This window comes from Gopherus flavomarginatus, chromosome 1 (genome assembly GCF_025201925.1).
Source record: "Gopherus flavomarginatus isolate rGopFla2 chromosome 1, rGopFla2.mat.asm, whole genome shotgun sequence".
NCBI lineage: Eukaryota > Metazoa > Chordata > Testudines > Testudinidae > Gopherus > Gopherus flavomarginatus.
In genome coordinates, this window is record NC_066617.1 from 335,088,842 (window position 1) to 335,105,528 (window position 16,687).

The 16,687-nt window shown below is 49.0% G+C and overlaps 1 protein-coding gene across 2 annotated transcripts in view; it reads right to left on the reverse strand.

Annotated features, from left to right (window-relative positions):
• DDX10 (DEAD-box helicase 10) overlaps nt 1–16,687 on the reverse strand; it is a 375,483-nt gene that overhangs the window by 161,582 nt on the left and 197,214 nt on the right. For both annotated transcript variants that reach the window (XM_050927904.1, XM_050927896.1), the window contains exon 15: nt 6,797–6,958. In XM_050927904.1, the coding sequence (XP_050783861.1) occupies nt 6,797–6,958 (162 nt within the window). The remainder of the gene's footprint in view (nt 1–6,796; nt 6,959–16,687) is intronic.

Consider the following 16,687-nt stretch of genomic DNA (forward strand, 5'->3'; position numbering starts at 1 on the left):
GGACCGTAAACTGGAGTGCTGACAGTTGGCTACAAAGCAGAAGCATCTCCTGTGTGGAGGAAAGGTGGCGATGTGAAAGTATGCGTCCGTCATATCGAGGGTGACATACCAGTCTCCCGGATCCAAGGACGGGAAAATGGTCCCCAGGGATACCATGCGGAACTTCAACTTTATCATAAACTGACTGAGTCCTTGCAGGTCTAGGATAGGTCTGAGACCTCCCTTCGACTTGGGGATTAGGAAATAACAGGAGTAAAAACCCCTTGCCCCTTTCGTCCATCGGTACCTCCTCTATAGCTCCTATGGCGAGGAGCGTCTGCACCTCTTGTAAGAGGAATTGCTCATGAGAGGGGTCCCTGAAGATGGACAGGATTGAAATAAATTGTAGGTGGTACCCATATTCCACCATGCGTAGGACCCAGCGATCTGAAGTTAACTGGGACCACGCCGGGAGGAAGCAGGAGAGATGGTTGGAAAAGGATCCTGGCCTGTAACTGGTACGTCGCCCTCAGGCACACCTTCAAAAGTTCGTTTTTGGTCCCGGTGGTGGTTTCGAGGGACCTTGATTTTGGCCCCCTTGGAGTCCTGACGGTTGTCTGCGGCCACCTCGGGCGCGCCGCCTGTCAAAGTCCTGTCTTTGTGTAGGCACAGAGTATGGGGCGGTGAGGCTGGGGACGGAAAGGCCTGCGTTGGTCACCGGCGTATGCACGCCGAGAGAGCGCTTTAAGACCCTGTTGTCCTTCAGGCTTTGCAGCCTGAGGTCAGTCCTTTCTGAGAAGAGACCTTTACCATCAAATGGTAAGTCCTGAATGTTATACTGCAGCTCCAGTGAGAGGTTTGAAACCTGAAGCCATGAGATGAGCCGCATGGCAACACCTGAGGCCAGAGTCCAGGCTGCTGAGTCGGCTGCATCCAACGAGGCCTGGAGGGGAGTTCTGGCCACCCTTCTTCTTCCTCCAAGAGAGCAGCGAACTCTTGGTGGGAGTCTTGAGGGAGAAGCTCCGTAACTTACCCACCGCTACCCAGGTGTTATAAATTATAGCAGCTAAGCAAGGCTTGTTGATTTGCCACCCGGCGCTGTACGGCCCTGCCGAGTACACCTAGCGGCCGAGTAGGTCCATTCGCCCAGCCTCCTTCAATTTCAGGGCTAGCGGCTAGCGCCTGCTGGCCATGGCGTTCCCTCTCATTAACAGACTGGATGACTAGTGAGCAGGGAGGAGGATGGACATACAAGTACTCGTACCCTTTAGAGGGCACCATATATTTACACTCTGCTCCCCTGGCCGCAGGAGGGATAGAGGCTGGAGACTGCTATATAGTATGGGCATTCGCCTGGATGGTCCGAATAAATGGCAGGGACACCCGCCGATAGAATGTCCACTACTGGGTCCTTTACCTCCGGGACCCCCTCCACCTGGAGGTTCATATTGAGTGCTACCCTCCTTAGGAGGTCCTGACTCTGATGAGACAGAGCGAGACAGAACTACTGGTACGCCTTGGGCCTGGTGGTACGCCCAAGGTGTCCAGAAAGACCACAGATGGGGTCCTTGGTCCCGGGCCTGGGTCTCTTGGAAGACTCTGGTAGGCACATCAGAATCGCGGTCCTGAGCGTAAGAGCTGTCCGCGTGGGATGACACTGATGCGTGTCTGGATGGCCATCGAGGTGCTGAAAAGCCCTGGGCAGAGTCTCTAGCGGGCCGTGCTCTACTCGGCACCGGGAACCGATACTGGAAGGCACACTGGTACCGGGAAGGAGATCGGAACCTGCGACCGGAGTGGTGCCAGGAGGTCAACTGAGATCTCGAGGCTTGACATCAGGAGCAGCTATGGGAGTCCGGTGCCGGGAGCTGGAATGGTGCCAAGAGTGGCGGGCAGGCGAACGGGATACCGACCGGCCGCGCGTGCGACGGTACCAAAGAAGAGAACGGTGCTGGGAGTGGGAGCAGTGTAGGGAGCGGGAGCACCGATGAGACCTGGAGCGTCTGTGGGACCGTGATCGTGAACGGTGCCGCTCTGCTGTGCTGACAGAAGATGGTCTTATCAAGGCAGGCTTGCCGATAGACTGTACTACCCGCACCGGCGGTGCCGGGGTTGAGGCAGCGTCGACTCTGTCATGGCAATCAGATCCCACGCCGTTGAGGATATCTCTGGCATGGAGGGAACAGTAAGCTCAACCACGGCGCATGCCGGGGAGCTGTCAGGCACCGGACTCGACGACCCTCGTGGGACCGGAACTGATGTCGTCGGTGCCACGGCAGGTGTCGGTGCCGGGCGATCAGACTTAGCTGAGCTCTCTGGATGCAGTACAGGTGGCACGGAAGCAGCAGGAGTCAGTAAGCTCAACCATGGCGCGTGCCAGGGAGCTGTCGGGCACCGGACTCGACAGCCCTCGTGGGACCGGAATCGATGGTGCCGACGTCGTCAGTGCCACGGCAGGTGTCGGTGCCGGGCGATCTGACTTAGCTGAGCTCTCTGACTGCAGTGCAGGTGGCACGGAAGCAGCAGGAGTCTTAGGCTCTCTCGACCTCGGGGAGAGGGAGTGGTGCCGATTCGACTTTGGTGCCGTGACGGCCGGTGCCAAGAGGCCTTGGCAGTACCGGTGCGGTCTGGTGCCGAGGAGGTTCTTCTGCCTGCCGATTGACCAGCGCTCGGTGCCAAAGGCGGAGGGGTAAGAGCCGCCTCCATGAGGAGCTGCTTTAGCCGAAGGTCCCGCTCCTTTTTTGTTGTTGGCTTAAAAGTCTTGCAAATGTGACCTTATTTGTCAGGTGAGATTCTCCAAGGCACTTAAGGCAGGAGTAGTGTGGATCTCCTGTCAGCATCGGCTTGTGACAGGCCGAGCATGTGAAATTATACATTAACTATGAACAATGAAAATTAACTATAACTATATGAACTATATATACACACACACAACAAAATAACTAGAGAACTACAAGTAGCTAGGGAGGTGGATGTCAGTGAAACTGCACTCCACTGTTCCAACAACCGACATGGGCGGTAAGAAGGAACTGAGGAGCGGTTGGGTCGGCAGGGGTATATATCCGGCGCCATGGCGGCGCCACTCCAAGGGGCGCCCAGCCGCCCCGCCGAGTGTTGCTATGGTAAAAATCTTCCGACGAACATGCATGCGCACACGCACACCTAACTGGAATGGATATGAGCAAGCGCTTGAAGAACCACAGTTGCTGTTCATGTAGCCACAACAGACGGCATTTGTGCAATGGACAGAAAGGTTTACTCCCGTTCCAATTTTAAAGTTCCACTCTTAATTTATGCAAAAAAAATCGTATGTAGAATTTTTTTTGCACATTGTTTTTCCCACTCACAGTTCTATTTATTCATTTACAACAAATATTGCAGAATACATAGCTGTAGTGAAAAGCACACAGTACTTGTAGACATACAGCAACCATCATTTAATTCACAGGTTCAGGAAAATACCCACTTGTATACTGCTTGCTGATCGTTTGTACACTCTAACAGAACACTCCTGTGGTTGACCGTTAAAATGCTCCTTCAAAGTCTCCCTCACCTGCATAGCTCCAAATAACCTCTTGCAATAGCTTGTGTCTGGCTGTTCAAATTCAGCAGAAAGCTGCTCCACTTTCGCCCTCCATCCTAGCACCAGTTTTTTCTCTTTTGCCTCACAGATATTATGCAGCTATAACCGTTAGGATATTTTGCTCACCAAGATCCAATCTGGTGATTACACACCACCAGCATCTCTTTCAATTTAACAAAAGCACATTCCATAGTCTGTCTGCACTTGCTGAGCTGGTAGTTGAAGCTTTCCTTGATGCTGTCAAAGTGGCCAGAGTATAGCTTCATGAGCTGAGGAGCAACGGTTACGCTGGGTCACCTGAATCACTACTGGCATTTCAGTATCACCAATGGTAATCCGCCAGTCAGGAAAGAATGTTCCTGCTTGCAGTTTTCTGCACAGTCCTGTGTTCTTGAAGATGTGAGTGTCATGCATCTTCCTGACCAGCCCAAACTGAATTCAGTGACGCATCCCCAGTGATCCAACAACTCTTGCATAATCCTGGAAAAGTAGCCCTTTCTGTTGATGTACTCTGTAGCAAAGTGGTGTCCAAACAGGCTTAGGAGTACCACAGAATCACAGAAGATTAGGGTTGGAAGAGGCCTCAGGAGGTCATCTAGTCCAACCCCCTGTTCAAAGCAGGACCAACCCCAAACTAATTTATCCCAGTCAGGCTTTGTCAAAGCTGGGCCTTAAAAACCTCTAAGGATTGGAAATTCCACCACTCTCCTAGTGAAAATAGTTTTTCCTAATATCCAAGCTGGGACCTCCCACACTGCAAACTTCAGACCATTGCTCCTTGTTCTGTCATCAGCCACCTCTGAGAACACCCTGGCTCCATCCTCTTTGAAACCCCACTTCAGGTAGTTGAAGGCTGCAATCAAATCCCCCCTCACTCTTCTCTTTGCAGACTAACTAAGCCAAGTTCCCTCAACCTCTCCTCATAAGTCATGGGGGCCAGCCCCCTAATCATTTTCATTGTACCTCTGCTGACTTGCTCCAAATCTTGTCCACATCCTTTCTGTAGGACGCAATACTCCAGATATGGCCTGGAGGGAAATAATCACTTCCCTCTTCTGCTGGCAATGCTCCTACTAATGTAGCCCAATATGCTGTTAGCCTTTTTGGCAACAAGGGCACACTGTTGACTCATATCCAGCATCTCAATCCACTGTAATCCCCAGGATCTTTTCTGCAGAACTGCCGTTTAGCCATTCGGTCCCAGCCTGTAGCAGTGCATAGGATATTTCCTCCTAAGCGCAGGACTCTACACTTGTCCTTGTTGAACCTCATCAGACTTCTTTAGCCCAATCCTCCAATTTGTCAAGGTCACTCTGGACCCTATCCTCTAGCATATTTACCTCTCCCCCTCAGCTTAGTGTCATCCACAAACTTGCCGAGGATGCAATCCATCCATCATCCAGACCCATTAATGAAGATTTTCAACAAAACCAGCCCCAGAACAGACCCCTGGGGCATTCTGCTTGTTGCCGGCTGCAAACTAGGCTTGGGAGCCATTGAGCCTGACGATCTAGCCAGCTTTCTATCCACCTTATAGTCCCATTCACCCAATCCATACATTTTTAACTTACTGGCAAGAATACTGTGGGAGATTGTATCAAAAGCTTTGCTAAAGTCAAGATATATCATGTCCACCGCTTTCCCCATATCCACAGAGCCAGTTACCTCATTATAGAAGGCAATCAGGTTGGTCAGGCATGACTTGCACCTTGGTGAATTTATGTTAACCGTTTACTGATCTTCTTTCTCTCCTCCAAGTGCTTCAAATGGATTCCTTGAAGATCTGCTCCATGATTTTTTCTGGGACGGAGGTGAGGCTGACTGGTCTGTAGTTCCCCGGATTTTCCTTCTTCCCCTTTTTAAAGATGGGCACTATATTTGCCTTTTTTTAATCATCCGGGACCTCCCCCAGTCACCATGAGTTTTCAAAGATAATTGTGAAATGGCCATCTATTGCCCCATCTCAGGTCAGAAGCCCCACGGCAGAAAATCCATCACGTCCTGCACATTGCTGAGAGTCACAGCCCTGCATAGCAGGAGCTGATTAAGGGCCCTATACTACTTGCATGGACAACAACCTGCACTATACATTTTCCAGCTTCAAACTGATTTTCCACTGACAGAGCAATCCAGCGTTGCAAGCTTCCAATGCAGCTCTCATTCTATTGTCTTGATCTGGGGCAAGCTCAGATCCAGGAACATGGCCTTTCGCACCCGAAAGTTCTGCAGCCGCGCTTGTCACCCCAACCCTGCGTTATGATACAAGCACTGACTGGTGGGATTGCTTCTGGAGTGCAGATCAAGTCATTTTCTCTCTCACAACACACTGTGAAAATTTCCCAAAAGGCACTTGTACCACATGATGGTCCATGGCACACTGAGATACATACTCCTGATGCACTGCATTTGCATCAACACAAGCACTCCAACACAACATAAGAACAGCCATGCTGGGTCAGACCAAAGATCCATCTAGCCCAGCAATCCTGTCTTCTGACAGTGGCCAGTGCCAGGTGCCCCAGAAGGAATGAACAGAACAGGTAATCATTAAGTGATTCATCCCCTGTCGCCCATTCCCAGCTCTGGCAAACAGAGGCCAGGGACACTATCCCTATCCATCCTGGCTTATAGCCATTGATGGACCCTATCCTCCATGAATTCATCTTGTTCTTTTTTTGAAGCAAACACACTATGCACGTGCCCAAGGAATTTACAAACGTTACTTACCCCAGTCAAAGTATAGCTATGGCCACAGTATTCTGAAGACACTTCAGAAATGCTATGGACTGGTCGGTCCTCTTTCTAAGAGCTGGGCATTTATTAAAGCGTGTATGCCAGGCAACCTCCCCTCTTTTTTTAAAAAAAACTCCTCCTTAAAATTCATTTCCTACACTAACCCCTGCCAGTAAAAATGCTGTCATTGGATTTTGTCATTGGCCTTTTACTTTTAAAAATCATCAAAAGTTAGAATCAACCTCTGGCATCTTCTTGTGCTTTGTATTACCAATCTATTTAGACTGTAAATATCTTTACACAGACTATTAAAGTAGGCATTTTCCTTTTTTTTTTTTCTCTGTGTCTTATGCAATGTTGAGAACACTTCCGGAATTAATAATTATGTTAAATTTATTTTTCAGTATATTGCACAACATTTATATATTTTCCTCAATAAGTCACTCAAACATTTAACAGCATTTGTTTCTATTTCAATGATTGGTGAAGGACTTGACTTACCCTATGTTTTTCTTTAATTTTCTTCCTGTATGCTTCTTTGTCAAATTTATCCTCTTCCTTTAATCTTTCCTTTGCTTTATCTAGGTTGATGCCACCAGATTCATCTTCCTTCTCTTCGCTGTCCACATGGGATTTTTGTGCTGGTGGCCACTGCTGAACTAACTGGATTATATGAGACAATAAAAATGTTTAGAGCCATTTTACTGCATCCAATGCTAAAATGTATTTCATTACTAATCAAGTAAGTAGCCATATACTAATTATTTTCACTAGACTAAACAAAAAAGCTGTTTGCAGAGGATTATATATTAAGAACATAAGAACAGTCATTCATGCTGGGTCAGACCAATGGTTCATGGGGCCAAGTATCCTGTCTTTCAACAGCAACCAGTGCCAGATGCTTCAGAGGGAATGAGCACCTCAGTGCAATTATTGAGTGATCCTTCCTGTCATCCACTCCTGCCTTCTGGTAGCCAGAGGTTTAGGGACACCCAGAGCATGTGGTTGCATCCATGACCATCTTGGTTAATAGCCATTGATGAACTCTCTTTTTTGAACCCAGTTATACCTTTGATCTTCACAACACCTCCCAGCAATGAGTTCCACAGGCTGACTGTATATTGCCTGAAGTAGTACTTCCTTATGTTTGTTTTAAACCTGTTACCTATTAATTTCATTGGGACACCCTTGGTTCTTGTGTTATGTGATGAGGTAAACAGTATATTTATAAACAAACAAAAATAGGCATTTTAACATCTTATAGGGTTTACATTAATTAAAAATGAATAGGTCTTCAAAATAAATTGTCCATTAGACCATGCTTTTAATGCTTTCCTTTGAAATCTGTAAATCTGCTTTTTATTCTCTAAGACGACAAATATGTTATATACATTTTTAGCTATTTTGTTAGAAAAAAATTGTTTTCAAGAAAATATTTTAGATGGCTAATATGATTAAATGGAAATTACATTTACACTGATTTTAAGAAACAGTATTTTTCAAGTTTCTCAGGCTTCTCTTCATAAGGCCCTCACACCCTTTGCTCTGCAAGCAATCTCAATCCCCTGAAAAGTCCACATGTATGTGTACTAAACTGACCTTCAGATTTACAATTATGTTTGAATATGCAGTAATGGCTTGAATGTAGTTCTCATCTTTGGAACAATTTATGTGGGATCTGAAAGCTAAGTCTGACTCTCCACCTGCAACGTCTTCTGTTGATCTTCCTCTGTGAACGATGCAGGGAGACCAAACCCAGTGGTGTCTCCTCATTGTGAGAAAAAGATGTTAAGGTTCTTTGGCCGCAATAGATCTCCTGCCATTTCCTTCACTTTCATGTGAAAACATGAGATGCTCAAATATTAATTGGGACAAAGGTAGGAGACAGGCCCAGGTGAAATAAAAAACAGTTACCTACCTTTCATAACTGTTGTTCTTCAAGATGTGTTGCTCATGTCCATTCCATTCTAGGTGTGTGCGTGTCCACATGCACAGTTGGAGATTTTTGTATTAGTGGTATCCATACGATTGGTTGTGGCGCCCTCTGGAGTGCCGTGCTCATGCATCGGTATATTAGGCTCCGCCAGTCCTAAACCCTGATGGTTCCTTCTTGTGAGACACTCCGACAGAGAGGCAGGAGGGCGGGTAATGGAATGGATACGAGCAACACATCTCAAAGAACACAGTTACAAAAGGAATGCAACAGTTTTTCTTCTTTGAGTGCTTGCTCAGGTCGATTCCAGTCTCGGTGACTCACAAGCAGCATTCCTGGATGTAGGCTCAGAGTTCATGGTCGCGCGGGTTGCAACACCACTCTATCAAAGCCAGCATTGTCTCAGGCTTGCTGGGTAAGCACATAGCGAGACATGAACATGTGAATGGATGACCAGGTAGCAGCCCTGCAGGTATCTTCAATTGGCACTTGAGACAGGAAGGCCACTGAAGAGACTTGCACCCTAGTCAAGTGGGTGGTTACAACACCAGAAGAGGCACTTTTGCCTGATCATAGCAAAAACGGATGCAGGCAGTGATCCACAATGAAATTCTCTGGGTGGACACTGGATGACATTTCATCCTGTCTGCCACCATGATTAACAGCTGCATTGACTTATGGAACGGCTTGGTCCTTTGGATGTAAAAGGCTAGCATCGTCCTGATTCCCAGACAGTGAGATCTATGCTCCTCCTCAGACCTCTGAGGCTTTGGGAAGAAGACAGGCAAGAATATGTCCTTGTGAAATTGTGAAACAACCTCGGGCAGGAAAGCTGGGTGTGGTCGCAGCTGGACCTTGTCCTTGAAAAACACTGTACAGGGCGGCTCCAAGATAAGCACCCTAATCTCAGAGACTCTAAGGGCAGACGTTAATGACACCTTCCAGGAGAGTAGAAGAGGGAAACAGGAAGCCAATGGCTCTAACGGCACCCCCCATGAGCCATCCCAGCACTAGATTCAGGTCTCAAGGAGGGACGGGGTCCCGGACATAAGAATATAGTCACTCCAGACCCTTCAAGAACCAGACCGTCATGTCGTGAGCGAAGACCGACCTGCCTTGGACTGGAAGGTGAAAGGCTGATACAGCGGCCAAGGGGACCTTAACTGATGAAAGGAACAAGCCCTGGTGCTTAAGATGTAGAAGGTACTCAAAGATCGACTGCAGTAAGACCTGTTCAGGCCTAATACCCTGGTCTGATGCCCAGCACGTTTACCATTTCCATTTGGCCAGGTAGGTTTCCCTGGTAGAGGGCTCCTGCTGCCCAACAGGACCTGCTGGACATGGGCCGAATATTCCTGCTCTTCTGCATTTAAGCATGCAGCAGCCATGCCATCAGGTGCAGTGCTGCCAGTTTAGGTGCAGAAGACTGCCGTGATTCTGGGCAGGGGCGGCTCCAGGCCCCAGCACACCAAGCGCGTACTTGGGGTGGCATGCCATGGGGGCGCTCTGCCGGTCGCCAGGAGGGCAGCAGGTGGCTCCGGTGGACCTTCCGCAGGCGTGCCTGCGGAGGGTCCGCTGGTCCCGCGGCTTCAGTGGAGCATCCGCAGGCACGCCTGCGGGAGGTCCACCGGAGCCGCGGGACCAGCGACCAGCAGAGTGCCCCCCCGGCGTGCCGCGGTGCTTGGGGCGGCGAAGTGGCTAGAGCTGGCCCTGGTTCTGGGACAGCAGTTCTGGCCAGAGAAGTAGCTGCAGTGAGGCTACCACCGAGAGGCCTAGCAATGTGTCGAACCAATGCTGGCATGGCCAAGCTGGGGCTAATAAGATTACCTTCGTCTTGTCCTATTTGATCTTCATGAGGACTCTGTGGATTATCGGCACTGGTAGGAAAGTGTACGTCAGAGTCCCCAACCATGGGTATAAGAACGTGCCTGACAGGGAGCCTAAATGAACAGAATACGTGGCATTTTCTGTTCTGATGAGTGGCAAACAAGTACAACCTGGGGACTTCCCCACCTTTGGAAGATCATGCTGACCACCTCAGGATGGAGTGACCATTCGTGGTGCAAGAAGAAGGTTCTGCTGAGGAGATCTGGTCCCCAGGAGGTGCACAGCCACAAGATGAATGGCAGGCTGCACACAGAAGTCCCAGAGCCAGAAAGCTTCCTGCCAAAGGGCCAACGACCTGGCTCCACCTTGCTTGTTGATATAAAACACGCAGTGGTGTTGTCCATCAGGACTTGTACCACCTTGCCCTCCAAGTGAGACTGGAAAGCCTAGCTGGAAAAATGAGCCACTCTGAGCCCCCTGACATTTATGTGGGGGAGTGACCATCCTGCAACCAGCGGCCTTGCGTGCTGAGCTCGCCCAACTGCGCTCCCTAGCCCAGGTCTGAGGCATCAGAAACCAGGGACACCAATGGAGATGGGGCTGTGAAGGGAACCCCCTCCAACACTGATTCAGGGTCCAACCATCATTCCAGTGACACTCAGATTTGGTCTGGCATCCTGACTACCAGGTCTGGATCATGCCTATTGGGGGTGTAGACCGACATAAGCCATGCGTGCAGTGGCTGGAGATGGAGCTGGGAATGACAGCTCACATAAGTACAAGTTGCCATGTGGCCTAAGAACCTCAGGCAGGTGTGGGTGGTACTGAGCAGGTGGCCCCTTATATGGGAGATCAAGCCTAACACAGCTTGGAAACGGGCCTCCGGAAGGAAGGCTCTGACCCGCGCAGTCGAGAACCACCCCATAAACTCTCTCCACTGCATTGGTATGAGGGACGATTTCTAATAGGCCATGGTCATGACAGATAGAACGCATCGCTGCACTTGATCCCGCAATCTGCCCTTGATGAGCCAATCATCAAGATAAAGATAGACCTGGTCCCCTTGATGTCTCAGGTAAGCAGCTACCAAAGGTAAACATTTTGTGACACCTGCGGGGCCGATGAGAGACCGAAGGGCATCACTGTGAATTGGAAATGACGCTGGCCCACCAGAAAATGGAGAAACCACCTGTGTCCTTGGAAGATGAAAATAAGTGTCTTTCAAGTCAACAGCGGCATACCACTCTCCCGGATCCAGGGAGGGAATGATGGAGGCCAAGATGACCATGTAGAACTTCAACTTTTTGAAATATCTGTTGAGTCGCCACAGGTACAGAACGGGTCTTAGGCCCCCTTTTGCTTTCAGGATTAGAAAATAGCACCCTTTTCCCTTCATTTCCTAAGGGACCTTCTTCCAGTGCCCTCAACTGCAGGAGGTTATTTGTGAGAAAGGTCCATGAAGAGGGACAGGGAAGGGGGTGTGTGGCCAAGAATTGCAGGGTGTAGCCTAGAGATACAATTTCTAGCACCCAACGGTCCAAGGTGACCAGCGACCAGGCGTAACGGTAGGGACAAAGACTGTTGAGGAAAGAATGAGGCGGATCCAAGGAGTTGACTGGGGCATTGCTATCAAGCGCACCCTCAAAACGAGCACTTCTGCCCCAATGATGTTTTACCGGGCTGGGTTGCGCAGGTGAGCGGGAGGAGAAAGGGCAGCAACAACTAAAACTCATGACCCAATCACATCTCCTTGCAGACCCCTGTCAAGGTTGCCAAGGCCTTGGCTGCAGAGGTGGCTTGAACTGCTTCCTCAGCGACTGAGGTGTATGCAGACCCAGCAACTGGAGGATGGCCCATGTGTCCTTTAGTTCATGCAGTCTTGCATCTATCTCCTGTGCAAAGAGTACAACGCCATCAACTCAGAGGTCCTGTCCTGAGGACTGCATCTTCTGAGACAGGCATGCAATCTGAAGCCAAGAACTGTGCCTCATGACCACTGTTGAAGGATCACCCTGGCTGCCGAATCAGCTGTGTCCCACACCATTTGGAGGGAACACCGGGATGCTGTAGTACCCTCCTCAACAAGGGCCCTTTGTTGGCTGGGCGTACAAGTATTCAAATCCCTTAGCTGGGACAAAATACTTCTTTTCATCCCTGTTGGAGATGGGTGAGATTGAGGATGGGGTTTGTCAGAGGGCTTTGGCAAACTTTAATCATAGAATCGAAGAAGATTAGGGTTGGAAGAGACCTCAGAAGGCCATCTACTCCAACCTCCTGCTCAAAGAAGGACCAACCCCAACTAAATCATCCCAGCCAGGGCTTTGCCAAGCCAGATCTTAAAAACCTCTAAGGATGGAGATTTCACCACTGCCCTAGCTAACCCATTCCACTGTTTCACCAACCTCCTAGTGAAATAGTTTTTCCTAATATCCAACCTAGACCTCTCCCACTCCAACTTCAGACTATCGCTCCTTGTTCTGTCATCACTGAAAACAGCCTAGCTCCATCCTCTTTGGAACCCCTCTTCAGGCAGTTGAAGACTGCTATCAAATCCCCTCTCACTCTTCTCTTTTGCACACCAAATAAGCCAAGTTCTCTCTGCCTCTTCTCATAAATTATATGCCCCAGACCCCTAATCATTTTCATTGCCCTCCACTGGATTTTCTCCAATTTCTCCACATCCTTTCTGTAGTGGGGGGCCCAAAACTGGACGCAATACTCCAGATGTGGCCCCACCAGTGCTGAATAGAGGGAAATAATCACTTCACTCAATCTGCTGGCAATGTTCCTATTAATGCTGCACAATAAGCTGTTAGCCTTCTTGGCAACAAGGGCACACTGTTGACTCATATCCAGTTTCTCATCCACTGTAATCCTCAGGTCTTTTTCTGCAGAACTGTTGCTTAGCCATTCGGTCCCCAGCCTGTAGCAGTGCATGGGATTCTTCTGTCTTAAGTGCAGGACTCAGCAACTTGTCCTCGTTGAACCTCATTAGATTTCTTTTGGTCCAATCCTCCAATTTGTCTAGGTCACTCTGGACCCTATCCCTACCCTCCAGCTTATCTACCTCTCCCCGCAGCTTAGTGTCATCCGCAAACTTGCTGAGGGTGCAATCCATCCCATCGTCGAGATCATTAATGATAATCTTTAGGACTCCATTGCGCATCAGAAGCACAACACATACGGGTGTTGACACGGAGAGCACATCAAACAAGGTGCCCGATTGCTCCGTCATCTCTTCCACCTCTAGGCCTAAGTTCATGACCACCCTTCAGAGCAGGGCTTGGTGCTCCTTAAAATCATCTGGTGGAATAGCATGAGAGGGCCCTGCAACAGCCTCATTTGGAGCAGATGGGGACAACTGGACCACCTGGGGCTTCATCTCTGATGGGGGAAGAAGGTTTTGGGGTGGGCACTCACTCCTCCACCCCAGCATCCAGTTGCGCTATGCACACTGATTCCAGAGCCAACAGTACCATCTGTTGCTTTTCTGAAGCAGTTACCAACGATTGGTGTGAAGGAAGCACCAGCATAACCGGCATGCCCCAGTCACTCCAGCAGGGCCATTGCGCTGGTCACTGGCCCTGCTGCCAGGATGGCACTGCGGAAATGGACACAAGCTCAGGTGCCCAGTCACGCTGGTGCTGCCTCGGTGAGAGGTTAAACTCCTTTTCCATGCCAGAGAAAACCCCTTCCAGTGACCATGGGGGGGCTGTCAATGCAGGTGTCTGGCAACTAACCGGCGCTACGGGTGAACGTTGCCTTGAATAAGGGAATCGGTGCTGGAAGCAGACGGATCAGTATCGCATTGGAAAACATTCCTACAGGCTGGAGATGATTGTCGTGAGGATGACCGGTGCCAGCCATACAGTGACAGACGCCTCCCTCCAGGCAAACCTCTTTTAGAGGGCGGAGACTGGGAGCGAGTGGCCCGAAAAAGGCCCTTTGCCCGATGTCTCGTAGTCTTTCTTGCTTGGTTCCGGGTTACACTTCTTTGATTTCTTCTTGGGCACCAGTGAAGGGGAGCAGTGCCGGGCAGAACCCGGTGCCAGGTGTTACATGCGATTCCCCCAAGCACTTCATGCAGCTGCTACGGGGGTCACTAACAGGCATAGGCCTGTCACAAGTCAGCACAGGGATTAAAAGATGGAAGGTTTGGCTACACTTGCAGCTGTACGGCACTGGGAGTTACAGCTGTCTTCGTACAGCTGTGTAGGGAAAGCGCTGCAGTGTGGCCACATTTGCAGCATTTGCAGCGCTGTTGGGAGTGGTGCATTATGGGCAGGGGCGACTCCAGGCACCAGCGCTCCAAGCGCATGCCTGGGGCAGCAAGCCGCGGGAGGCGCTCTGCCGGTCGCCGCTAGGGCGGCAGGCAGGGTGCCTTCGGCGGCTTGCCTGCCGAGGGTCCGCTGGTCCCGCGGCTTCCGTGGGACCAGCAGACCCTCCGTACTTGGGGCAGCAAAATGTCTAGAGCCGCCCCTGATTATGGGTAGCTATCCCAACGTTCAACTGGCTGCAACATGCTTTTCAAAAGAGGGGGGTGGGGTGGAGTGTGACAGGGAGCGTGGGGGAGACAGAGAGAATGGATTTTTGGAGCTGACACTGTCAGCTCCCTACCTTGCAAGTTCTAAGGACTTGAAGATACACAGCACAAACCTTCAATCATTTTAAAAGTTTTGACCCCTTCCCCTACCCCTCTCTCATTCACTAAATGCAAATAGCCTTCAGACCAGATAAGCAGCTGCTCCAAAACGGACCCCGCCCCTCCCCCCGGCTGCTTCTCTCCTCAAACAAACACTAGCTGTGGACATTCATCCCCCTGCCTGCCTCTGCTTCAGCAAACAGTAGCTGTGTTTGTTTTTTAGATAAGCAGCTCCGGGAGCCCCGAGTTCACAACAAAACAAAGAGTGTTATCTTTACTTAAAAAGCATTATGGGAAGCTTCCGGAGGCCAGTTACAGCGTAGTAAGATTAATCACTGTTTACATTGGCACCCCAGCGCTGCAAGAGCAGCGCTGTTCTCTTTAATCCTCTTGTTGAGGTGGAGTACAGCCAGCGCTGTAGCCAGGGAGATACAGCGCTGTATGTGCCTTGCCAGTGTGGACGGGAAGTAAGTTACAGCGCTGTAAAGCCACCACCAGCGCTTTAACTCTCAAGTGTAGCAAGCCCGGAAACTGGTGCATGCCCCGCCTGGGGCTAAGTCCCCGCCGGGAACCTAACTTACTAACTATAGTACTTAACAACTACTTCACTAGCTAACTACTGTCAACAAAACTACAAAGGAATAAAGCTTGAAGTGAAGGAGAAACCACTTGCTAAGCAAGGGGAAGGCACTCCGACCAACTGTCACAGGTGGTAAGAAGGAACTGAGAGGGCATAGGACTCGCAGTGCCTAATATACTGATACATGAGCACGGCTCCCCAGAGGGCACTACAGTCAACCCTACAGATACCGCTACGGCAAAAAACTCTGACAACTGTGCATGTGGGCGCACTCATACCTAGAAAGGAATCGACATGAGCAAGCACTCGAAGAAGAACTAGTACGTAAGCAAGTAAGTGGCAGTATGCTTGTTGCTGTGGCATGTTGTAACAGACTACAAAGAATGCAAGATGTAAAGTTTTCTACTAGTTATTCTGCCAGATTGTATTAGCAGGGTTGAAGGGCCACATTTGACTTCCAGGCAGAATTTTGATTACCTGTGACTTATGGGCTTGGCTTCAATGCATTATTTTGATCTTGAGTTTCAGAGATTTAACCAAGGGTTTAGAAGTATTTAACAAAATCTTACAAACATTTGTTCACATGAGAAGCAATCTTCTTTTGGAGTTGCCTTTCAAAAATGTAGTTGTTGTGGATTGGGGCGGGAGGGTTTCTTTAAATGAAAGAGTGGATATATGTGGAGAAAACTTATGACATCTTAAAAAGAGCTTTATTATTATAATATATTAAGCAGCACAGTAAAACTTCAGCGTGTGGTTTCATTAGAGCCCACCAGAGTTTGGAATAATTTCTACAGATGCAAAGTTTATATTTCTATAAATAACTCCAAAACCTGTTCTCTGTTGTGCTGCTGTTTAAACTATCATCCCCATGCTCATTTTTAGTCTCTGTCCTCATTGCTTTATGGTTCACTGCACTGAACCACATGAAACACTTATCTGCCCACCAGCTAAATTTGAATGTTTTGTTCCTCCTCATACTTACAAGTACCAGTTTAGGGGTTCAATATAAATGAATCTCCTTCTCCAAGTTTTGTATCCAAGATTGTGTTTTTAAACACACAACCAGGTCTAATTACTTCTGTGAATTACGAACTGACTTAAAGAATTGTAATTCATTGGCCAGAATTTAAGTCAGCTTTGTGTAACTGCATCTTTAAAAATGTATGTCCAATTAGGCATATATATGAATTGGTCAATTAAATGCACAACTGACCATTTGTGTATGCAATTACACCCAATTTACACACACAATGGTGGCAACTGCATGCACAACTGTCCGGAAATTAAGGCTTGTATCTTTAAAGCCATGATTAATCTTTTCCAGTAGTTTTCCCCTGTGAGACTTCCTTAAGAGTTATTATAATAGCATTTCTATTTCATATTCTGTACACAGTGCAGCTGCAGTCA